Source organism: Vicugna pacos, unplaced genomic scaffold, assembly GCF_048564905.1.
Source record: "Vicugna pacos unplaced genomic scaffold, VicPac4 scaffold_21, whole genome shotgun sequence".
Classification (NCBI taxonomy): Eukaryota; Metazoa; Chordata; class Mammalia; order Artiodactyla; family Camelidae; genus Vicugna; species Vicugna pacos.
This window is the reverse complement of record NW_027328742.1, coordinates 14,146,729-14,173,883: the sequence shown is the minus strand read 5'-3', so window position 1 is coordinate 14,173,883 and position 27,155 is coordinate 14,146,729. Positions and strand designations below refer to the sequence as shown.

General features: G+C 35.8%; 1 protein-coding gene and 2 pseudogenes across 1 annotated transcript; all 3 read left to right on the top strand.

Moving 5' to 3' along the window:
* Positions 1-3,999: 3,999 nt before the first annotated feature.
* LOC140694541 (olfactory receptor 5M8-like) lies at positions 4,000-4,938 on the top strand (annotated as a pseudogene).
* A 10,229-nt stretch (positions 4,939-15,167) lies between these two features.
* On the top strand, positions 15,168-16,267 carry LOC140694362 (olfactory receptor 5M3-like). The gene is given in 2 exon segments (XM_072957629.1): positions 15,168-15,230; positions 15,302-16,267. Coding segments are annotated over 2 exon segments (1,029 nt in total).
* A 7,080-nt stretch (positions 16,268-23,347) lies between these two features.
* LOC140694293 (olfactory receptor 5M3-like) lies at positions 23,348-24,277 on the top strand (annotated as a pseudogene).
* Positions 24,278-27,155: the final 2,878 nt, after the last annotated feature.

Sequence of the window (27,155 nt, the reverse complement as noted above, 5' to 3'; positions counted from 1 at the left end):
TGTCCAATGGTAATTCAATTGTTGAATGAATTTTCGTGATTTTAGCAAATCAGAATGCATGTGAAGGTAGCCATTGATTTTGGAATTGCAATATATTTAAAATTTGTATTTATTTTGATGGCCTTGGATTGAGAGATCTATTAGAATAAAATGGATTTTTTCCTGGAAGACTTACTCTGTTTAATGAACTTAATGGCAGCCGGTATCACCTGGGCAAGAATATATTGGGGACAAGTTTCCTCTTATTTCACACCTCAATCAATAGAAATATCCTAATGTGCTTGTGGTCACATATTAATTTAACTCAGCTTAAAACAAAGTCATTAATGTTTATCAAAAGCAAGACACTGTAGTTTTTAAGAATGATTAAATATATGCATACTGCCTATGAAGAGTGATGTTTATTCATTGAAAAAACTCACAACTATTTTACCATGAGACTTGCTAAGGTAAGAGAAAGAGTTAATGTATTTTAAAAAATTGTTTTGTGAATACAGAGGAAGAAAAAATTAATTCTGGTTAAGGCTTGTAAGGTAGTTCTTCCAGAGGAGATGACGATGGAGCTGGGCTTTGGAAGTTGTGTAGAATTGTAAAAGGTAGAGGTTGGGTGCAAAAGTATTTTCTAAAGAAAGAGGCAACTGATGGAAGGAGTATAGCTTGATTGTGCCTGGGACACCAATTAATGAAAAAAATCCAGAAGAGGTGAGGCTAAATAGTAAGCTGGATCACATGAGGAGTGAAGGGAAGCTTTGTCAACATAGTTAGACTTAATTTGGTGTAGATAGGAACCATCAATAATCTCTAACCTGAGTAGTGCCATGAGGGTCATATAACTTTTCATTATTCAACATGTTTTAACATGTTCAACGTGAGAGACAAGAATTCTGTGAAGAGCAATGCTTTCTTTTAACCGAGGTAGACAGTGACTGCATAAATGGCCACCATTGTTAATCTAGCAAATAACAGTCTCCTTCGCAGACCATTTTTAATTCTCTCCAAGATGTCTAGCTTTTTCCTTCCATTGAGGGATTGGTATTAGAAAAAAATAATAAATTATTCACTTATCTATTTGTTCTTACTTTTATTGCCATTTTAGCACCCCATTTCTTTACAGATTTAGTGTTGTGCAGTTTCTGATTATCAAGGTCCTAAAGTGTATGGTCATGAATCACCCTTGTCTCCCAAACTGCTGAGCAGGAGCTGAGTTCCACTAACTTCTCAGGGTTAAAAAAAAAAAAAAAGGCTATCTTCAAGGAACTGTTAATTGGCAGAATTGATTGTTTCATCCTGACTTTTTTTTCAAAATGCATAGGGAAAAGGAGTCAACCTTATAAATACAAGCAACCATTTCCTTCATTTGTAATTTTTGAAAGCCCATTGGTTTCCTTACATCTTTATAAGGAGGGCTGTCCATTTTGTGTGTGTTAGGAACTAGCTTAACTAGTGTATTTATACAATTTTTTATTTGCTAGGAATAAATCCATGGTTAGAGATAGTTTAAAAACTACATCGAAAGGTTAGAGTTAATTATATGGGAAGTGCTAATGCTCATAATTTGAGAATTTTTATTTCTTCTAAATACTAAACAAAGGGAAGGTAGAAACTAAAAATTCCATGTGGCTTTTTCTGCCTCACACATGGTCAGATATTTACACACATTCTAACTTTTCAAATCCTCAAAGAAGACCCCTGGGACAACATTTCCAAGGTGAGAGCACTGAGACTTACAGAGGTAAGTTGTCTGCACAATTATAGAGCTTATGTGCAGCACAGTTGTGATTTTTCAGATGAAATCTTGCCAGTTCCAAGACTTACGTGTTGATTTTATGAGGTGAATATCAGTGTTAAGGTGATCAGAAATATTTCACTACAAAATATATATTTTTTAAATTTTGGAAAGCACCAAGATACTTTGGGAGACCATTTGTAAAGAAGGCAAGATTGAAGAATAGGGTATAAACACACAAGAGGGTACGATGTGATGTCTCAGTGTCCTCTGCTGGGAGATGAGAAACAGTGAGATATTCTGCAGGGAAAACAACACACATACACTGGGGCAAAATGTGAACTGCTTAGAATAATATGAAGAGGAAATAGGCAGTTCTTGAGGTGGTTCCAGGGAATAAGAGAGAGAGATAAGAAATAGGAGGGAGGAAAAATAAGAGAAACTGGAAATGTGTTATGAAGCTGGGATTAGATATGGAATCAAATACTATAAAGCATCCAGGGGAAAAATCCCATGTTAGGGTGCAGAGGGGAATTTAGAGAATAAATGTCTAATGTTTAAATTTTATTTTTTTATTCTTTTTGTAACAAGTATTATCTTTCACCTGCATTCCATAGAATTGCATTGTGTGTGTGTGTGTGTGTGTGTGTACATTTTGGATGTCTAAATGGCATGGAATGGATAGAAAAGAGGTTGAAGGCAATTTTGAAAGATCTCAAGAGGCTAAATTCTGGGCTACCTAAGCATTGTCATCACAGATTTTAAGTGAGTCGTAACATGGTCCTTGAGTGTAAACTCTGAGGGATTAATTAAATTTTAACTAGCAATTATCACTTGATGTAGATTTAGCTTGTATAGCAGTCAGCCTTGTGGGAGTCTTGAGCACTGATTGCATTAGTTGTGTAATAGTTTCAATTCCCACTAGAGTGAAAGAAAATAACTTAAACAAGTTAGAAGTTCAATTCTCATTTACATGAAATTCTGAAGTTCAGGCCTGCCATGATTTTAGGAGCTTCAGTCTGCTTTTTCCACCATCCCATTCGGATGATCCAGGATGGCTTAGCACTCCATCCCTATCTCAACCAGTGGTAGGCAGACAAGTGGAAGAGGAGGGCAAGCCTGCATTATAAAGGGACAGATGCAAATTGCACATTTCTCTTTAGCTACCTTTCCTTGTCTGGGACCTACTTGGGTGGTAGCAAATCTAGCTTGAGAATAACCAAAGAAAAGGGAAGTTGTTGTGGTTGTCTGCTTTGTTTACTTGGATTTTGCTTTGTTTCTTAACTGCTGCCCCATAAAAACCGATCCAAGGATTGAAACTCATACAGGTACGGGGGAGGTACTGCTTCTAGTTTAGACTCTGCTCAGATCCCAGCCTGTGGGTCTGTCCTGTCACATGACCCTTCAATCTGTTCTCATAATGGAAGCAACATGCTGGACTAAGGAATTTCTATGGTCTAATTCAGGTCCTGCAACTGAAAAAGTAACTTTTTTGGTTTATTGAATTAACTAGAAAAATGTTAGAAGACTTTTGAAAGTTTTTCTGTACATTATATTGGTTCCCATTCATGACAAAAGGTTTGCAACTGTTCAGCTTTTCAAAGATTTATCTTTTCTTTTATTTTCTCCCCCAAGTAGCACCTAGTCATTGTAAAATAGGAATACTGAGATTTTACATCTTACAGAGGTGAATTAAGGTATATATTTTAATTTATCACTTAGTGCCTTATTACAAACAAAATAAATGATTTCAACTGCCATGACCTGGAAGAAATAATTGTTATCAGAGAAAGAAATTTTGGTATAATATTCTTGACTTCTAATTAAGTTATCTGGTAAATTCAATTAGATAAGTGGTGAGTGTCCATTTGTTTATTGGCACTGAGTGCTATATCTGGGATGAGAAATTTGACGTAAGCTTAAGTAAAATGTGAAGAACAGACAGAGTAGAAGTGGAAATGAGTAAGAAATGTAGTGTGAAAGCCAAAAAGATAAATAGACAGAGAGAAATAACAGAAAAATTAACAAAGAAAAACAATTGAAGTAGTCGAATGACAGACACCCAGCGTCAGTTTGAGCTTACTTGCTAGTGGTTAATTAGATCTAGTTTTAATCAAAACACTATGTCTGGGGTCTCTTAGGACAGACAAGTCATAGAAAATGAAAGCAAAAAATTCAGAGAAAAAAATAATGTTCTAAGATTCTGTGATTTTTTTGCCACTTAAGAAAATCCTGTGTTGATCCAAAGTTCTCATTTCCCATTGAAGAAAATTATGAGAAGAAACTTCACTTCAGTTACTGAGTTCCTTCTCCTGGGACTGACCAGTTGCCAGGAATTGCAGATTCTCTTCTTTGTGCTGTTTCTGGCCATTTACATGACCACGGTGGCAGGGAATCTTGGCATGATCGTCCTCATCCGGGTCCATGCACGGCTTCACATGCCCATGTACTTTTTCCTGAGCCACTTGTCCTTCGTGGATCTGTGCTTCTCTTCCAACATGACTCCAAAGATGCTGGAGATTTTCTTACCAGAGAGGAAAACCATCTCCTATTCTGCTTGTCTGTTGCAGTGTTACTTCTTTATTGCCCTGGTCCATGTGGAGATCTATATCCTAGCTGTGATGGCCTTGGATCGGTACATGGCCATCTGCAACCCTCTGCTTTATGGCAGCAAAATGTCCAGGAGCATGTGCGCCTCCCTCATCACAGTGCCTTATGTGTATGGGGCACTCACTGGCCTGATGGAGACCGTGTGGATCTACAGCCTCATCTTCTGTGGCCCCAGTGAAATTAATCACTTCTACTGTGCTGACCCTCCACTGATTAAGCTGGCTTGTTCTGACACCTACAACAAAGAAACATCAATGTTTGCTGTGGCTGGATGTAACCTTTCCTTTTCTCTCCTCATAATCCTGATTTCCTACCTTTATATTTTTCCTGCTATCCTGAGGATTCGTTCCTCAGAAGGAAGGCACACAGCTTTCTCTACCTGTGACTCTCATCTGACAGCTGTCACCATATTCTATGCAACTCTTTTCTTCATGTACCTCAGATCGCCCTCAAAATAATCCGTGGCACAGGGGAAAATGTTGGCCGTGTTTTATACCACTGTGATCCCCATGTTGAATCCCATGATCTACAGTCTGAGAAACAAGGATGTGAAAGAAGCTCTGATAAGAGAACTGTTCAGCAGGAAACTGCTTTCTAAATAAATTTGGGTGCTAATTTTAGTTAAACACTTTTATTTTATATGTCTTATGACCTTCTCTTAAGTCTTAATACAAAAGTAATTTGTCCAAATCCATATCCTTTTCTTGAAGGGCTGGGGGAAATTTCCATAGAGAAAATTTAACTAAAAGGAATCTGAGTATCAATATCAACTGTTAAGAATTTTGAATTCTCTGGGAAAACTTTGCTTGTTGAGACCCAAAAGTAAAGCCCTGTACATTGATGGATCATTGCCAGTAAGAAATTCAATTCACCCTTTGGGAAAAAAAAATTAAAGCTAGAATTGTATTTTATCTTTAGAAGGTTTAATCATACAGTTTTAGCTGTCTCTTAATGGGGATTATTCACTTTAACATGTAGCCAATAACTTTAAAAAAAAACACTTCTGTACAACTTTACTAAATAAACGTGCCTTCCTTACAGCTGAAAACCAGCATTGCACTTGAAATTTCAGAGTGGGGAAAATTTACCCCTACCTCATTTGAGTTCTTTTGACTGGTCTAATAATTAAATGGACACAAGAAAGATAAACATAATGAAACAATTTAATTCATATGCAAAGAGTTGTCATAAAAAAAGAGACACTCAAAGTGACCAAAGCAAGCTGTTTACATATCATTTTTAGATAAGACACCATTATTTGTGAAGATTTAACTAGACCAAGGCACTTGTGCTAGGGTACTGAAGTAATGAAGAAGTCACGAGGTTTGTTAGACAGCTTTCTGAGACCTGGATTCCTTACTGTGGTGATAAAGATGCTCTCTATCCTCCTGCTATGGAGGATACCTTTATGTGGGAGATTTATTTCCAACATTTGAGGAAAAGAGGAGGGTCAGAGTTTTTTTAAATAAAATTTTTTTCACTAACTATTTCTCAAGTAACTTTATTTCAAAGTAACCAGTATGCACCTGTGGTTCATCTTGGGGTGCCCTTCTCTGAGCCCCAGAAAACTCATCCAGTCTACAACACAAATCTCATCTCATTTAACCCATCTGCAGCTCAATTCTTGGCTCTCCTTCCATTAAACCCAACTCTGGCCTGAAATACACCATAGCCTTGGTCCCCCAGGAAGCACGCTTATCTTCCCATGATATATTCCTGCCTATTCTCTTTGAACTCATGAAGAAAAACAAAGAAAAAATATTAATTGGTCAAATTGTATTTCTTAAAAGTCTGAATGAAGAGATACAGTTACTTGATAATGCACTGAACATGCGTCTAATACTAGTAAATCAACCCATGAGGTGTGCAACATAGTTATAATAAAATGTCACCTCACATTTGCAGAGCACTTTGTAAATTCTATGGTCCTTTTCCTTACCCCCACTTGATTGCACAGAATATGAAGAGTAGATGATATTTATTTTCGATGGGAACCACGTGAACAGAAATTATTTTTCCTGTAAAGACAAAAGCCTTGCAGCTCAAATGTCAAGCTGACCACAGAGAGTCAAATCCAGTACCAGCTCTTCCAGTCTTGTAGGTGTGGGTTTTCTGGGTGCTGACACAAACAGGTCCCTTGAAGGTGACTTGGAGCTTTAAGGATAATCACCTGCAGGGAAGATGAGAAGCCAGTGATGAGGTGCACACAAGGCGAGCAGTGAGAACAGAGACCCCTCATGGTCCTGGGGCTGTTGAAGGGCTCCCATCTCTGCACCAGCAGAGTCCGTGAGAACAACAAAACCAAATCAGTCTGTTTAGGCTTTGACTGATAGAGACATTAAAAATAATCCCATCTGAAAATTTAAAACAATAATTGAATTATTTTGTCAAGTTGAGGTTTAGATTTACACTGCTTTCATGATCTGTCAGGTCCTAAGCTCGAAAAAAAAATTGAAGGGCTTCTAGTTTAGGAAACACTGCATGGGACTGGCACAGACATACACAAATACACGTCAAAGGAGTGACCTCTCAGCCACTCAGATCTCCAAGAATTTCCACAGAGAAAGCTCCTGTTCTTGCAAAGTTTTGGGAAAATAAGAAAAAACATAGGTGGATACACTCAACTTCAAATATTTGCATTACTTGATGCAAATTATGGCAAAAATACACTTACTAGTTGAAAGCAATAAAGGTTAACTTTAAAACTATGAGACTATAGATTGCAATGTACAACCAGAACTTCAGAGAAAACTGACAGCTTAGAATTGAGGAAAAACTGAGTTTGTCAGGAAAACCAGCTTCCAAGGAGAAAAAATAGGTGACTATACATACACACACGAGCACGTGCACACACACACACACACACACACATAAAAATACATACTACATAGAGCAATAATAACATAATTTGTGGGTTCAAAAAGATATAACTGACTTCCTGGAAAACAGTAGATTATCAAGAAGGAGGAAGTGATGGTAGCTAAGTTTTTTTTTTCCTTTGATCTTTGTATTTTTAAGATAGTAAAAACATTGGGTATCTTTAGGTTTATTAAGGTTAGTGTGGGTGTTAACCTACCAAATTTTATTAATGAAAGATTAAACATGGAATCTATCTAGCCATAATTTGGGAGAAAGATGGTCAATAGATAACACATTTATAGTGTCGACTATGTGCAGAATGATATTCAAAGCTCTTTACAGACTTTTTCCCAGATATTTACAGATGTTTTGTCAATAGTCATCAGAACAACTGAGACATGTGATGTTATTGTCTCAATATTAAACTCAGAAAACCTGAAACAGAGTCATTAAATGACTTGCCACAGATTATACAGGAAGTAACAGGTGGAGCTGGAAATTATGATGTGATCTAGCTCTAATTTATGGTAGTATGTTATAATACTACTGAATCAGTCCATAAGAGTGCAGGACAAAAAGCACAGCAAATTATGAACAGTTGTCAACAAAACACATTTAAAGAACCAAGTCACATGTCACAATGTGCTCAACTTCACTCGTGATCAGGAAAATGCAAATTAAAACTACAAGATATCTGTACCTACACATACCACCCAGCAAAGGGAAAAAAAAAGATTAAAAAAAACCCCTCCAATATTAAGTACTGGAGAGATTGTGGAGCAACAGGACTACTTACATAGTGCTGGTCGGAAAATAATTGATAGAACCAGTTAGTAAAACTTTTCTCAGTTTGTAAAACTCAGTATCAGCTAAGCACAATATATGCATATCCTGCAAACCAGCAACTCTACCCAGAGTTCTACCAGGTAGAAATGCATGAATGTGGACATACAGAGATATTTGCAAAAATATATTTGGTAATAGCTGCATCTGGGTGCATTCTAAATAGTTCTCAAAAATAAGAAGAATATATAAATGAAGTACAGTCATACAATGGATACTATGCAGCAGTGGTAATAAAAGAGCTACTGCTGTGCTCACTACCTTCAGCAGCTTGAGTGGAAGTCACGCTGTAGACTGAATATTTGTGTCCCGCCAACATTCACATGCTACAACCTAACCTCCAATGTGGCAGTGCTAGATGCTGGGGACTTGGCTGGTGATTACATCAAAGGCATAGCCCTCAGGAATGGGATTAGTTATTTAGTTATTAGAGTATGCTAGCTAGTCGTTCATGTATTTACGTATACTTGTTGATTATTTTCTATCAGGCACTGTTATTGTCGTGGGGAGTTACCAGTCTCTCCTGTCACATTCCATGTGTTTTTCTTCTGGAAATTAATCATCTACAGCTGTTACTATTTATTTACATACCACAGACTCCTCTACAGGGAGGATGAAATTTTCATACTTGTATTCTAAAGATTAAAAAGCATTGAACTTTGTGTTAGGCATATTTTTGCTGACAACTTTTAATTCTCAGATGAGTAATTTCTCTGACCTTACAGCAACACTTTCAGTGTGTTCCCACTTTTAATATGTTCATTATTGTTGTCTTAATAGTTGGTTATCTGGGGGAAGGTAATAGCTCAGTGGTAGAGCAGGTGCTTAGCATGCACGGGGTCCTGGGTTCAGTTCCCAGTACTTCCATTAAAACAAACAAAATTACCTCCCCATCCCCAAAATATATATAAATAAATTAAAATTTTTAAAAACAAAAAAAAACAAAAATAGTTGGTTATCCAATATATACATAGATACCTCTATCCTCTCTGTTTTGAACTCTTCTTCACCATGACCACGAACCCATCGCCACTACCACTGTCATCACCATCAACCACAATAACAAACACAATCTCTTGTTGGGTTCCAGAAAATGAGCTGGACATGTTGGAAGACATAATGCATCAGTAGGTGACTGAACTGGGAAATATGAGATGAACGTTTGATGAAAAACTCACTTTGTCTTTGTGGGATTCCATTTGTCAGTGTTCAGAATGAACTTTACCTGTGTTATCATCAATGTCTTTCCTAACCTATGTATCTATATGTATATATGACAGCATGTAGACAGAATTCCAAGCATTTCCAAATTTAGATTATGATATTTCTTTGACATATAACTTATCTAGATTTTTTTTATTTCCCTAAGTATTGAGATACTTAAATTTTTAATTTTGTCCTTAGTCCCCAGCTTACTGGCACAGTGTAATTGCAAACACAACCTGAATGCAGATCATTTGTTGAAAAGCTTTTAGACTTGCTGTATGGCATATGTATTGATGTCTAATTATGGAAACACTACTGAGATACCATAACTAAAATCTTTTGCATATTTTTACAATATTTTCCTGATACAATTTTTTTCCCCTTTAAAGGAGGTACTGGGGGTTGAACCCAGGATAAGGTCTACCACTGAGCTATACCCCTCACTTCCAGCATGGCACAATTTTTAACCACAGTTTCAGTGATTTAAAAAATCTTTTATATCTCTCCTCAGATAATCAACCAATGCCTCACATATGACAAAGACATGTTCAGAAGAAATCACACTGAAGTGACAGAATTTATTCTCTTGGGTCTGACAAGCCATTGCGAGTTGCTTTCTTTGTCTTGTTCCTTGTGGTTTACATAGTCATTGTGATAGGAAACCTGCACATGATTGTCTTAATCAGAACTAATGCTCAACTTCACATGCCCATGTAATTCTTCCTCTCAAGTTTGTCTGTTCTAGATCTGTGTTTCTTCACAAATGTCACTCCCAAAATGTCAGGGAATTTCTCATCAGAGAGGAAGACTATCTCATAGGCAGGCTGTCTGGTGCAGTGCTGTATTGTCATGGTTGTGGTCCTTACAGAGCACTACATGCTGGCCATCATGGCGTACAACTGCTATGTGGCCATCTGCAGTCCTCTGCCCTACAGAAACCCAAGAAACAAGAAAGAGTTAGAATCAGGTTACTTGGCTGGCCTGAAAAACCTCAAATATTAGATCCAGAAACATATGTTTTTGGGGTCACAGGCTGAATTACTATGGGGTGAGAGAAGGAGAACCCAGTGGAGGGATGTGCCCAGTAGTCTAAGTACTGGGCAGCCCTGTGGTGTTTCCTCTCACATCTAGACCTGTTTCATAAAATATGCAAGAATGCATTAAGCAGCATTTCATGTATAATGATTATCACTGTCTTCTTAAGTTAATGTTAGTAAAATCTAAGCATTAGTTCAATAAGTGAGTCTTTTGCTTAAAAACAATTTTGCCAATAGAAACTCAATTTATCAATACTGTGATTGTTATGATCATGAGGAAATGGAATGTGGTCTTCAGGGTTTGTGAACATTTATTAAAAATGTGTTGACTGATAGGTGGTCCAAACAGTCTTGCTTCTCAGTTATTATTGTTTAAAAGCTTATTCAGTTAATGTTAGCTAATATTATGTAATTATATATTATATACATAGGAGGCAGGGTAAAGGGGACTCAGAAATAAATAAATAAATGTGAAACCTGAGTTTTTAACATCTGTAATAGTATCTTATCTTTGGAGAAAGGGGAGAGACAAAAAGTGAGCTTGAAGTTTTCAGGCTATGTCTGCCAGAGAAACAGAGACATCTATGACCTTACTCCAATTTCTTTGTGTTAGATTTGGGAATAGAGGGTAGGCATCACACTTATTCCATTAGATTTTTAGAATTCAAGTACAAGGATTGCCTGTGTTCTTTTTTTCTCACTGAACCACAAGCAACAAATCTCCCAAACAATGATTGTCACATGTGTCTGGCTGGAGAGGAGGGTCTCAGTCTCCCAAAGGCTTCTGTGCTCCAGCAGAATGTGGTAACTCCAAAGTGTTTACTGTTTCTCAAAGGAATAAAAAGCACATAAAATTAAAAAATTAAGAGGTTGCAGAGTTCCTAATATGGAGAAAGCATCCAGTAAGAATATCGGTATAAAACTAGAATATGAGGTCCATGAGAGCAGGTAGTTTATTATTTTTTTCCCTGGATTTAAGGCACATAGTAAATAGATAAATAAACAAATAAACAAATAAACAAATAAATGCATGTCACTGTCTAAAGACAATGACACCAAGGTTAAGAATGCTGTGTTTTCTAATGCTTTGTGGGTAGACTTACCCTCTAGAATACAACAACCCTGTGGAAAGCAGAGTAGGAATTAGTCAAGTTAACTTTCTTCCACTTTGGAAAATGGAGCCTTAAAATATGAATTAAGCTCAATTAGAGGAATAAAGCTGCACAGCTTACAATATAGAGACTGTGGGCTAAAAATTATACCCATGGCATTTGCAATTATAAGTCAGTAAAAATTAAAATTGTATTCCTCAAGTACATTAATTTATTTTCTCTCCAAAATGGGTAGAAACTATAGATATGAGGATAGCTATTGTAGATCATCTTCTATCAAATAAAATAATTTATTAAGACAAGATCGGATGCATTCAGGGTGGCATGCGGAATTTTTTACAGTGTTAGGAAATAGAACAAAATATAAACAACAGCAATAAAAAACGGTCACCCCTAATGCAAGAATCAAGTTGGGTTTTAGAGAAGTACATTAATTCTTTCAGACAAGGGGAAGCTCGTCTGAGGCTCATTACATGTGTATATGACATCCTTTTTTATTCTGTCATTGCTTACAATTCTTTCTTACTGAAAAATGGCAGGAATGTTCTTCATTAATACAAAGAATTGTGCTAAGTACAGTTTATTTGAAATATATGTTGTGGCTGACGCAATATCGACATGTTTATTATCACATGGGAAACTAAGAACCACTCCCACCCACAAATGCAGCACAGTCATCAGTATACAGAGAAAACACTGTAAAAAAAGAGGATGAAAAGCAAAACCTCAAGTCCTTTTAGCCCTTTAATTAATTAACTAATTTAAAAAACTCTAATTCTGCCGAGAGTTATTTTGCTCTTGAGTTTCGTTTTCCATTACAGGTATTGCCATCTGTAGCATTTTAATTATCTCTGCAGCTTTCTGTCCATATTCTCCAGTGAGAAAGCCCCACAGTGGGAAATCCAGCTCTTACAAACCTTCTGAATCATGCAGTGGTGACACCAGATGAGATGTTCCCAAGAACATTTTTTCTTCATGTACAGGTAGGTTCATGCACAGGTAGAGTCTGTGTATTTTCATAAAGTCAGTCCAGAGTGTGAGCCTTCTAGGTTGCCCTTGTAATTCTCCATAGGAAGAGCATGTTCTGGAAGGGTTGTTAGGAGGTGTAATTAGAAAGGCCTCACTGTGGCAGTGGTGGTCAGATGTGGTTGGGGGCTCTGGTTTGATGCCCTTGTCCAAGAATTGCAGTCATTCAGTGGCAAAAGTATACACCATACTACCTAACAAACAATGAGAGTTCTCCCCATAAATGGTCACTACATGACAATCAAACCTTTGTGTTTCTGTTTTCTCTGCTAAAGACATTTTCTCTTCAGCGCAAGTGTTGGTCTCAGTCTCTCCCTCTCTGTCTTTCTGTGTCTGCTTCTCTCTCTTCCTCATATACAAACATAAAGTCATGAAATTAAACTTTTATATAGTACTAGAATGTATAAGATACGAGTAACATATGTTCAAACACAGTTCTTGATAAAGAAGCAGACTGGACCTCAAAACATTCATAAATGACCTTGTGCTCCTTAAAATCCAGACCATCTTTTCCTCATTCTACCTTCTACAGACTAGTGGTTGGGGTTTCACATTGGGGTAGCCTGAGGAAACATCTTCTCCTTGCATTGTATCTTCTAGCATTCTCTGCCCTGTTACAACTAGCTCCCTGAGGAAGCCTGTAAGACTCGGGTAGTTGTAACTCATGGGCCCAGCATTTCTTAGGGTGGCCAATTATCTTGGTTTTCCCAGGACTGAGGTGTTTCTCTCAGTCAAAACTTAATATTCCTAGACCAGGAAATTTCTGGCTAAATTGGGTGGCAGCTGTTTATGTCACATTTCTCCCACCACAGACTGAACTGGTAGCAGACATAGATAGATTACATTACAGGGCAAAGTGTTTGAATCTCACTCTGCTCCCCTGTGCAGATTTGTCATTCAGTGGCTGCTAAAATTGAAGGCCTCCTTGGAGCTGAAGACTTGGCTCATGTAGCTTGACTTACGCATTGATACACTTCTCACTAAGTTCTTAAAGCCTGATACCGTTTTCCTTCTGCTTATGTTTCTTGATGACATTTGCTATGAAAGCGAAAAAACAGTTTAAAAAATTCTCATTACATATATAAGGTTTATTAATCATCAAATAAATCAATGACGTTGTAGAAAATGTTTCTTTAGAATGCCTGTATAGAGTGTATAGAGGAGGCGGGGAGTATAAACAGATTTCTTACCTAAATATGTGGGAAATGGCTAATTATCTGGAAGAAGAGGCAAAAAGAATCATGCAGACCTCCCTGCAGCACAAAAAGTATATTTGAATAGATCTGACAGCACTCTCTATTCCCCTCCTTTACCAATTCATGGTTAGATGAGGTAACACCTCTTTATATTTGACATTTCGGCAGAGGCAGCCTAGAGTGCAGGTCTTTGTACTTTACTTTAGTCACTACCAACATTCCAGGGGAGGATGAATATTATCTCATTTTTCAATCACCATCTGATATCTATTATGTAAATTTCAACCAAGAGATGAGTAGTGGGAGGCACAGATATAACAAGGAAGCTAAGATAGGGACAAATTCTAGGGGATGAAAAAGGAAGGACAGATCTCAACTAATAATGGGTAGGAAGAGAAATAGGCAAGAAACAGGTTGGTCATAACAGCTTATTACAGATAAGAGAAGAACCAGTGATTTTTCTGGAAATTAACTACATGAATGAATGGATGAATAAGTAAATATAAAAGTGATGATGATGTTTTTCTAACTTGTACTTTGATGGCAAATACAGGATATTTTCATGAAGAACCATCAGCTGTGCACTCCCATGGCTCATAAATAAATGGACCATAAGTAAAATCTTACTGCTGGTAAATGAGCTCAAGATATTTAAACTAGCATATAAGAATGTGCTAGAAGGAACCAGAATCCAGACAGATCAGCCATCTTAATCTGATACAGTCAAAAAGTAAAAAAAAGAAACTTCTTCTCTAAACCCTGAAAAATTTTCCTTCACTTTCTGGTACATTTAAAAATTTTCATGAAAGTGTAAATAATTATAGAATAATAACACAGTCCTTCATTTAGTATTCTGTTTTTCCTAATTTATTCAAAGTTCTAAGAAAAAAGGAAGAGACTGGAATAGAATGTGTTAATGCTTCAAGACACAAGGGAGGAGAAGAGTTTAAAAAAATGGAGGTGATGCTTCAATTTATCTCTTTTAGGCTTCTTTGCAACATGGACAATGGCTGGCAAGGATTCATTTTCTTATGTTGATTTTCCAAATTAGAAAAAAAATCACCGAATCAATGTAATGCTTTAAGAGGTTTTTTTCTTTTCTTTTTTTCCAATAAAGATAGTTGTTTTATTTTAAACCATTTTATACAGTGTTATTAGGTCGTTTTTTAAAATAAAAAACATCTCAAGCTTTCAAGGTTAAGAAATGGAGGTATCATTTAACTATCTGATTATGGATCAGCATTTCTTTGCTTATGACTTTGAATAAATTTCTTACATATTTTATAGACCTTCTAACTCTATAAATCTAGTGAATAAAAAAGTATGCACTTCCTAAAAGTTGGGACCATTAGTAAAAATTCTTTCCCTTTCCAGGAGAGAGCAAGAACAAAAATTCTTCCTCTAAACTTTTTCTTTATAAACAAGTAAAACTAGATGCAATAAGTCATGTCATTATATTCTATAATTTTATATTATTCTGCCAGTTTCTCTGTAAAAGAAAACTTATGTATATATATGTGCATAAGGGAAAGAAATACTGCTAAGTAAAGACATGGGGGAAAGGAGAGGAGAGAGAAAAAGAAAACTTGCAGAGGAATTGAAAGAGAATGGATTGGTAAGATAAAATACAAATGAAGAATGACTATATTTGAGATATGTATTTTTTATTTCTGTTTATTTTATTAGACAAAGTGCATCTCTGCCTGGATCAGATTCAAGAAAGTGCTCAATTTTACTGATGTGACAGAATTTATTCTCTTGGGACTAACTAGTCATCCTGAATTACAGCTCCTGTTCTTTGTGGTCTTCTTACTGGTCTACATTGTCACCCTGGTTGGGAACGTTGGTGTGATCGTACCCATCAGGGTCAGTCCCCAGCTCAACAGCCCCATGTATTTTTTCCTCAGTCACTTGTCTTTTGCAGATGTGTGGTTCTCCTCTAATGTCACTCCCAAAAGGTTGGAAAATTTGGTGTCTGAGACCAAAACTATTTCCTACCCTGGTTGTACAGTGCAGTGTTTCTTCTTCATTGCCTTCATCCATGTAGAAGTCATCCTAGCTGTGATGGCCTTTGACAGGTACATGGCAATTGGCAACCCTCTGCTCTATGGCAGCAGAATGTCAAGGATTGTCTGTATTTGACTGATCTCTTTCCCTTATGTATATGGCTTCTTTATTAGTTTCATCTCCACATTGTGGACCCATGGCTTGTACTTCTGTGGGAACATTGAGATCAACCACTTCTACTGTGCAGACCTAGCCCTCATCAAGATGGCCTGCGCAGGAACCTTCATTAAAGAATACACCATGTGCACAATGGCGGGTATCAACTTCTCTTACTCTTTGCTAGTCATTATCATCTCCTACATATTTATCCTTATTGCCGTCCTAAGAATGCACTCAACAGAAGGAAAAAAGAAAGCCTTCTCCACGTGCGGATCTCATTTGACAGCTGTCACCATATTTTATGGAACTCTCTTCTTCATGTACCTCAGAAGTTCAACTGAAGAGTCCGTGGAGCAGGGGAAAATGGTGGCTGTGTTTTATACCATGGTGATTCCCATGTTGAATCCCATGATCTACAGCCTCAGGAACAAAGATATGAAGGAGGCCATGAGCAAAGCGATCAGTAAGACATACTTAATGAAATAAAATAGAAACAAAATATATGATGAAACCCATGGTTCAGTAGAAGGGTTAGAATTAACTATTTCTCTTGGATAACGTTGAGGATAAGTTGTTATTTTTGTTTTCAATGAACAGACAAAGATACTGTACATTTGAATAAGGAATAAGGTGTAAGGATAAAAGCAGCACATTGTAAACAGGACTCCCTGGGTCTATAACACATGACGATATGAAAGCATGCTGACAACAGCATCCTTTCCCACACAGTGTCAGAGTCAGCAGGTCATTTTGTAGCTGGAAGTGTTTGTTATGGCTTTTCAGTATTTTACAAGTCCACTCTTTCAATTCTGTTCTTAGAAGAACTGTAATGGTCCCTTCTTGCATCTAAACGAGGTGGTGGTTCAGGATGTATGTTGTTATTTTTAAATACTGAAATTGACTATTATTTCACTAGTAGTCATTGTAGACAACAACACTGACAGTGGAATAACTTCTGCAGAATATGTTATAAGCTCCATGTAAGAAATGCTAACGAATTTAACTGTATGCTATATGAGATTACCATTTCAAATATATGCTAATTAATTAAATAAACCTCATTTATATGTAAACATATGTATTTAAATCCTATTTGTATCTTACCTTATAATGACTATCAGAAGGTAGTAACACAATCTCATTGGTTAGTTTTGGATTGTATTTCCATAAACCTATTGGGGAAAGTGTAGATATATATTTACTTTTTCTTTCTTTCCTTTATTATTGAAGTGTTTTGGGGTTTGGTGGTAGTAGAAACCAGCTGAACCCTCATTGGTTCTAGCACATGCATTTGTAACATCATCCATTTTATATCTATTTTTAAAATTAACAAATCATCAATATAACAGATGCCCTGAATTGTGGGGTTTTTTTTAACAATATTGTTGCCTCTGTTTCAAAATACTTTTACTTAAAAGATGAGAACAATTTGAGGCACAAATTGCTGATTTTGATTGTAAATGCACAAAATCTATAACATTTCTTGTCAAGATTGAAGTCCTGTTTATTTTCTTTTATTTAACAATATTTTCTCAAGAAATTTAAAAAATAAAGCAGGATTTTCACAAATAAAGCAAAATCATGCATGCATTGTATATGTGTATATACATATATATACACCTGTTACACACCCATCCACATGTACATGTATGGATATTTCTGTTTGTACGTGTGTGTGTGTGTTTGTGTGGGTGCATGTGTTTCAGAATAGTCAACCTGATCAGGACTTTGCAGGAGTTGCTACTTAGGATTTTCCAAAGGATCAGACTAGTAGTAACATGAATTAACCAACATAATGATGTCATTTATTACACTTTATGTTGTATCATATACAGTGTCATACTACATTATTTCCCTGCCCACTACATTTAGTGTATAACACCAAACAGCCTACTTCGCCCACAACAGAACTACTTTCTCTACTTAGCTCTCTCCTGACCACAGATTGTAAAACTTAGTCCACTTGAAAACCAAGAGATTTTAAAGGTTGTTATGGCCAGCTGTGTTATTTTAACAATTATAAACAAACCATATGGGGGGAGGGTATAGCTCAAGTGGTAGAGCACGTGCTTAGCATGCATGAGGTTCTGGGTTCAATCCCCAGTATCTCCTCAAAAAAAAGTAAGTAAACTTAATTACCACCCCCTCACTGCCAGAATAAAACAATTTAAAATATAATAACAAATAAATAAAATATAAAAATAAAATGTTTTAAATAAATAAATAAACTGTATAACCATTCACATAACAGCTCATGCAATGGATACATATATTAGCATACTTATGCTTAATTTAAATGATTTAGAATTTATTTTTTGCATTTGGTCTGAAGCAAGAAACTAATACTAATTTTCATAAAATATTAATTGCCACTTGTTTTTTTAATAATCTTCTTATCCCTGATAATTTTAAATGCCAGTAATATTATACATCAACTTGTTTCTATTTCTGTTAGTTCATTCCCCATCATTCTAATCTGTTCTTTAATTAATTAATGACTCATTCATCTAACAAATATTAGCTGAGTGCCTATTATGTACCAGGCACTGTTTTAGTTATTTGTTATCAATGAGCAAAACAGAAAAAGAAATTCTTGATCTCATGAGTCTAGGGGTGTGAGACATATGTAAACAATTAGCATAATATATAAATAAATCATATAGTATGTTAGATATGTTATGGTGAAATCTGGAAAAAATATCATGATATAAAGGAGCAAAAGAGTGCTTCTAATTTAGTCATGGGAATAAAGGTAGATTTCTTTGAGATGATAACTGAGCAAAAAACCTCTGCAGGTGGTTTAGAGCGGAGCCACACAGTTGTGTGCTAGGTCATGATTTTAGTTTCAGGGACTCATACTTGTTTCATCTTTCACTGGAAAAGTGGAGTCACACAGATCGTGAAGTACAGAACACAGGACTGGCTTATGCAAGTTAAGTGACACCATCACCAGGTTTAGTGTGATACAAACTCAAAGCAAATCATGTCATTTGATCCCAGGACACCTTCAAAATAACTTGAGTTTGAGTTTGGGGAAAAATAAAATTGTGCAAATTGTAAAAAAAATAAAATAAAATAAAAACCACAAATCTCATCAGTGTGTGTTCCTCTGGAGATGCACTTTCCCCAGGGTCATTTCTGGTGAAAGCCTCTTAATTGCTTCTTTTTTCTAATGTAAACATTTAAGGAAAACTTCTGTGTCCTTCCAGTTTCTCTTTTGCCTGGTTCATGTTGTTTGCCATCTCTTCTACAGCCTCCAATGTTCAATTCTGCATCCTTTCTGGGAACACTTCTCTTCATTCTGAGGTTGGCACACAAATGCATTGATCTGGAACTGGAAAATGAAGGTTGCATCTTGAATTTTATTTACATTTATTCTTTATCACTAACATTAACATGAATTAACATTAATTATTTCATAAATGTTATCTATGTGTAGATTTGTATTTGTGTGTGTTCAGAGAGAGAAACAGAAAGAAATTTTCTATGCAGATTTCATTATTTGATTATTGCAAACTATTAATGGAAGCTACAGTTTCCAGGAGTGCATTTAATATTTAATAATAATTGTGCCTTGAATATTTATTATGTGTTAGTGTGTAATAAATCTTTTCATATTCACAAACACACAAAGAAATTAATACTGTTATTATTGTTACATCATATTAGTATAGTGAAATTATAAACAAAACATGAGTAATCCTGTCCAAGTTCTTAAATAAGTCATGGAGCCAATGTCTGACAAAGCAACAGAATGAAATATTTTATAATTTCTCATGCCTGAACCTGAAGGAGAAAGAATCCACATTCATGTGTAACTTAATTTGAAATACAAAATGCAGCAACATGGCTGTTTGGGTACATCTCCTTTGCCTGGAGATGGCGAGGAAAATCCTGTAAGTGCTTCTCAGTTCCCCAGACCCTCCATTCTTCCCCAGACCTCACACCCACTAAGATCAGAGCTGATCATTCCACTTTGCTGTGAGCTCATCATCACTCTGTATCACCTGGCTAATCACCATGCAAGTTTACATGGATTTAATTTTTGCAAAGTACTAACAACACCACTTTTTTATATCTTTTTTTTTCTCAGGCACCCTTGGTTGCCTGTAATTAGATCTGGTTTTCAAACAAGAATTCCTCTATTGCTAATCTTTGATAAATGCAAGAGTGTGAAAACCACGGGCAGCCCAGGCACACTGCTGACTCGGCATCAGCACGATCTGTGGAAAGGCTAGTCACCCTGTTCCAGGCACAGACTCTCTCCTTCATCTTTGTATTTCTCCTGTCTTTTGTGATGCTGTCTTAAGCAGATCTTCCATTAATTTCTCTTTGTCTATGAACCTGTGAATCTTAAAAAATCCATTTTTTCTTGTTTAGGGAATTCATCTATTTCAAAAGTTAATATATTCTTTTTTACATTTTTACAAATGAATTAGCATAGTTTGGGCAGGTTACAGATAGATCTGTGATCTTTTTTCCTGTTCCTGTTCCCATGGACTGAACATGTACACAGGCAGCTCGATATGATCCTACAGCACATTCAGGACAGATACAGTCCTCCATCAGTATCTGACGGGTGCGTTCCAGGACCCCCGCTGCCTCCCAGGTTACCGAAATCTGCAGATGATCAAGTCCCTACTATGGAAAGGTGTAGTTTTTGCATATAACTGATGCACACCCTCTCATATACTTTAAATCATGTCTAGATTATGTCTAACACCCAATGCGATGCAAATGTTTTGTAAATAGTTGCCATAGCCTGGCAAGTTCAAGTTTTGGCTTTTGGAACTTTCTGGATTAAAAAAATGTATATTTTCCATTCAAGGTTCATTGTATCCATGGATGTGGAACCTGCAAGAGGGCTGACTGTACTCATAATATGTTTGCTCTCCTTTCCAGACTTTCTAGGCTCCGCTCTAAAGCTGAGCACATAGCAACACACTAGAAAAGTGTACAACCAGCAGAGAGGGAGAATATTTAATCAACTTGTCTTCCTACTTGGTATTACCTGTTTTTTCTTTTTTCTCAAATCTATGAAAACGGTTTTTTGAGGGTTAAAAACAAAGTTGAACAGCAAGGTTTTAATTTGAGTAGGCATCAATATTTAACAAAATAGTTAAAAAACAATTTATCTTTATGTCAGAATGATTCCACGGAAGTTCAAAAAATAAAAAGATGTGAAGATTTGGGTTGTCACAGGTGATATATATGAATATAGAAGCAGATTGTGACACACTTGCTCCACACTGTCAAGAACAAACCACACCATCACCATATTCACTCAATTGCCTGTCGTAATGCAACTGGTTTATAATTTTGTTTGCATTAGTTTTTTAGCTTTATAAGTCCACACGTGGTTACTGAACATATCTGAGAAACTTTGGAATAAAAAAATGCCCCAAAACAAAAAAATACTTCCATATTACTACTTTCCACCTCGTGATTTGAAGTCACCTTTTATTTCCTAAAGACTCACAAATATATTCCTTTAAGGAGATAACATAAGTTTTATAACATGAATGATAAATTGGTAGATAAATAATTTTAGTAAATTTATTAATACACATACTATGAATCATAAGCTGAGCAATAGCAAACCAAGCACTTGATTTAATCTTTAATATAATTTTAATGAAACTCTGCTTTAGGCATAGATTGATGCCAAACTATAATCCAAAGTGATCACATGTGTTCTCTAAGATTTAATGTGTCTGTGTCTAACTACGTATTCTTAAATCCAAATGGTCACGTCAAATTGACCATCAAAAACTCTTCAAGGGGAGAATGAGTTCCATAAAGGTGACACAAGGCCTTGGGATGGGGAGGTGGGTGGATGGGGAGAAGAAACCAAAATTATACAGAAAGAATGGTATTCTTTACATCACAAAACAAAGGGTTTTATCTTTTCCAATTTTAACTCTTATTATTCCTAATATTTTTAAGCCATGAGTTAATGCTTCAATTTTTTACTAATTAGCCTAAGACCCAGGAGTCATTTGTCAGTCTAATTTACTTGCGTTCATAGCATTCTCCTTCCTCATGAAAACCTTTTCTTTACAAAAGGGGTGAGTAGAAGGCAGTGGATTACTTTTATGAATAAGAGTCTATTTATTTTCACTCTGACAATGAGGTCATCTTCTTACCTGCTGTGATCTTTCTTGGTCGTAACTCTAAGATAACTTTGGATACGCATCAGAGGGTAGTTGCACAAAGTATAATCCTGGAGGTAAAAACAAGGGTTCTGGGAATAATCAAATGACATTTAGACCTTGGAGAGCATGGCACAGTCCTAACTCCAACAAACTCATCGCCCTGTTACAAAGTTCTCTCAGGAATCTTTTTTGGTAGAATTATTCTCTGTGTTCCAAAGAACTTTAATGTTTGCTGAATTTGAGGAACTCTCTCTCTCTGTGTCTCTCTTTTTGCTTTATTATTCTCTCTCCTTTCCTTCATTTTTAAGCTAGGTAAATGCCAGCTAGACTAAGTATAATAGAATTCTTTCCCACACAGCTTCTCAAAGTTTACCTTTACTAGATAAGTCATGTGTCTCTAAGAGTTTGCAGAAGATACAAAAATTTCTCATTATCTGATGAGTGAACCCTTGTGGATTTTTCTCCACAATACCTATAGTGTTTCTATAGGAAAATAATTTTGGAAATATTGTTCTAGAAAAATGTTCCTATGATACAACCTATATCCAGGAAGAACTCCATTGATCACCAAAGAAAAGGCAAACATTCCCCATTTTCTGCCTCCAGCATAACTCTATAAGAGTACACCATGGTTTTAGAAAGACCATTGACACCAACACCACTCTGAATAGACATTGATCTCCTTGTCTTACTTCTGTTTGACTCTCCAGAACGTAAGAGCGGATGATGTCTAGTAGATTACAATTACACATTAGAGATGCCAAGAGTCTGTGTCCAGGTACTGTGCACAATGTAGAAATGTGTATAAATGGCTTACATCTATATTTTGATGACTGCTGTGATCAGTTCATCCCTCTTTAAATGAATCCAAGGATGAGGTTAGATTAAAAATAATTTTTATCTGACATTTAGGGCTGGTGAATTATTTGATTAAGTGACTTCCTTCTCTAATCATGGAGAATATGCCTATAATGAAACAGAGATAAAATAGTAATTTTGAGTGATGATAAAAAGAGAACTATAGCCCTCCAAAATAGATTCAAAATATGAAAATAGCAAACAAGCCAGTGTTGGAAACAAGGGATGTTGAAGAAGTGGTCTTGGAAATTTGGCAAATTCACTATCATGTACTAGCGTGTTTCAATCAAGTTTTGTACACCTGTTATGTAAGTGGGGCTCTGTATTTATCCAACCAGGTAGCATTCTGAGAGCAAGTTATGTTAGCAAGTGCTCAGAAATGATTTGCTGAAAACAGTAGCAAAATGCAGTCATAGATGTTTAATAAAGAAAAAAATGAAAAAAGGCATGGATAAAAATGTAAATTAATACATGGTCACTATGTGATTTTGAAATTTATTTCCTTGTAGTTATCACAGGGATTTGTAGCTAATATTGACCCAGAACTGAGAAAATGCTCAATTTCACCGATGTGACAGTATTTATTCTCTTGGGACTCACCAGTCGTCAGGAATGGCAAATCGTCTTCCTCATCATTTTCCTGGTGCTCTACATCATCACTGTGGTGGGTGATATTGGCATGATCGTGTTAATTAAGGTCAGTCCACAGCTCAGCAGCCCCATGTACTTTTTTCTAAGTCATCTGTCATTTGTGGATGTGTGGTTTTCTTCCAATGTCACCCCTAAAATTTTGGAAAACCTGTTATCAGAGACAAAAACTATTTCTTACGCTGGTTGCTTTGTACAGTGTTTCTTCATTATAGCCCTTGTCTGCATAGAGATTTTTATTCTCGCTGTGATGGCCTTTGACAAGTACATGGCAATTGGCAACCCTCTGCTCTATGGCAGCAAAATGTCAAGGCTTGTCTGTATGCGACTGATTTTTTTCCCTTACATATATGGTTTTCTGATGAGTCTGGCAGCCACATTATTGACGCATGGCTTGTACTTCTGTGGAAAAGTTGAGATCAACCACTTCTGTGCAGACCCAGCTTTCACCAAGATGGCCTGTGCTGGGACCTTTGTTAAGGAATATTCGATGATCATACTTGCAGGCGTTAACTTCACTTTTTCTCTAACTGTAGTGATCATATCTTACCTGTTTATTCCCATTGCCATTCTGTGAATGCACTCTGCAGATGGGAGGCGGAAGGCCTTTTCCACCTGTGGCTCCCATTTAACAGTGGTCATCATATTTTATGGAACTCTTATTTTCATCTATTTCAGACGTCCCACCGAGGAGTCCGCAGAGCAGGGGAAAATGATAGCTGTGTTTTAAACCACGGTGATTCCCATGTTGAATCCCGTGATCTACAGCCTCAGGAACAAAGATGTGAGGGAGGCCATGAGCAAAGTGATCTTCAGAACATTTTTAACTAAATAAAATAGAAAGTTTAAATGTCTGATGAGACCCATGGCTCAGTAAAAGAGGAAGAAATTAACTGTTTCTCTTGGATAATTTTGAGGAAATTTGTTATTTTTGTTTTCAATGAACAGACAAAGCTACTATACAATTCAATAGGGAAGAACAGTGTAAGGACAAAAGAAGCACTTTGTAAACAAGACACCCTGGTTCTATAACGCATGAAACCATGCTGACAATGTCATTTATTATTTTTCCTTCCACACAATAGTAGATTATTTTGTAACTATAAATATTTTTTATGGTCTTTCAGTATTTTAAAAGCCCACTCTCTCAATTCTGATTTTAGAGGAACTATTATGGTCCCTTCTTGCACCTAAAATAGGCATTGATGCAGGATATATGTTATTACTTTTAAATGCTTAAATTGACTATTATTTCATAATAAGTCACTGGTATTATTTTTTTCTTTTCTATTTTATGTCTTTTTAAAATTTTTATTGAAGAAGAGCTGGTTTACAATGTGTTAATTTCTGATGCATGACATAGTGATTCAGCTATTTATATATATATATGTATTCCTTTTCATTTTTTTTATTATGGACTATTACATAATATTGAATATAGTTCCCTGTGCTATTCAGTAGGACATTATTGTTTATCTATTTTATATATAGTAATTAGTATCTGTAAATTTTGGTCTCCCGACATCTCTTCACCTTCCCACCCCCCTGGAAACCATAGTTTGTTTTTTTATGTCTGTGAGTCTGTTTCTGGTTTTTAAATAAATCTATTTGTGTCATTTTTAAAAATTTCACATATAAGTGATATCATATGGTATTCTTTCTCTTTCTAGGTTACTTCATGTATTATGATGTTCTCCAGGTCCATCTATGTTGGTGTAAATGACATTATTTTATCCTTTTATATAGCTGAGTAGTATTCTATTGTACATGTGTGATATATATATATATATATATGTGTGTGTGTGTGTGTGTGTGTGTATATATAGAGGGAGACAGAGAGAGACAGAGAGTGAATATCTTCTATATTCAGTCATCTGTTGATGGACATTCAGATTGTTTCCAACACTTGGCTATTTATTGTATATAGTGCTGCTATGCACACTGGTGAGCAGACACCTATTTTAATTAGAGTTTCATTTGGATATGTACCGAGAAGTGGGATTGCTGGATCATATGGTAAGTCTAATTTTAGTTTTTCAAGGAATTATCATACTGTTTTCCATAATGGGTGCACCAGGCTACATTTCCACCAATAGTGTAGGAAGGTTTCCTTCTCTCCACAACCACTCCAGCATTTATCATTTGTGGACTCTTTAATGATAGACATCCTGACAGGTGTGAGGTGATACCTCATTATAGTTTTGATTTGCATTTCTTTGATAGTTAGCGATACTGAGCATTTTTTTCATGTGCCATTTAGCCATTTATATGTTTTCATTGGAGAAATGCTCATTTAGGTCTTCTGCTCATTTTTAGATTGGGTTGTTTGATTTTTTGTTTTTGAGTTGTACTGGCTGCTTGTATATTTTGGAAAGCCCTTGTTTAAAATATGGTTTTAAAGCATTTTAATATCTGTGAGCAAATGGATTTAAATGTTTCATTTTGAAAGCACAGTTTTCACTTAAAAAATTAAATTGATATTCATGCAGAATACTTGGCACATTTGTGACTTAGATATGGTATTAAATACTTTAAAATAACTTTTGTATTTGAAAGAAATAAAATATTGAGGGCGTCTGTCATTAACAATGACATGTACTAATATAATATATTAATATAATCTGGTTCACTCTTGCACCTCATTTAGGTAAGTATAAGCATGAGGCAATAACCTTGCAACTTGAACTTCCATAAAGTTTCTATGTCCTCTAATAAAAATAAATAAATAAATGAATAATAAATAATCTGCTCTCTTGATTTAGATAACACATAGCTACTGAAAGTTCAATCACACATTTAAATGATGCATTTAAGTAATCACAAATTGATCTGCAAAGATGTAAATATAAATGAGATCGGGGCAGTGTGAGAACAAACATTCTTCTTTGGCCATTTTTGAGATTTTATTTTCCTTAAGGGAAACCAGTGATGCATATGAACTCATTTCCACATACAAGCACATACATCATGGTCAAAACTTTAAGGCTATTTGCATATAAATAAATTGCTTATTCAAATTAAATTATAATATTACTTTGCTTAGAGTTTCAAAACTTAAACCCCTAAAAGAATTTAAGATTTTATTTACTTATTGTTACTTTTAAGTGAGTTAAAAGTAATTTCTTTTGGCAGTAAAACCACTAATTCACCATTTATTGGAAAACTCGACATACCAAATTAGTTGCTGATTACTAACAAATTTTAAAATATGGTTTTAAAGCATTTTAATACCTGTGAGTAAGTGGATTTGGATGATCTTTGTTACATCTTTTTCTTCAAAAGTGAACTGCTTTCTCTACTTACTTTCTGGAGTGTTGGTTTAGTGTTACATGAAGAATGATGACAGCAAGGTAAATGGTTCACTCATGTTCATGGTTTGAGTTTCCAGATTTCAAATAAATTTGTGGGTGACCTTGATCTAATCATTTCTTGTTATTCATCCAGTTAAGTTTTAGGTTCTAGTGTCTGACTCTGAGATCTCTTCTGGCTCATAATTTCCATGAGTTTAGATTCTTGAGCAGAAGGTAAAGCAATTTTGCCATTTGCTGAAAATTCAGGATAGTTTTGTAAAATACTTATAATACTACACCTTAATGTTACATTCATTTCTACATCAACGTCGTTACATTTCAGCATTTCCAAAATAAAGTGTGTTTATCTTTCTCTGTCACTCTCTCTCTGTATTTTGTTCTCTCCAACACACAAGCACACAC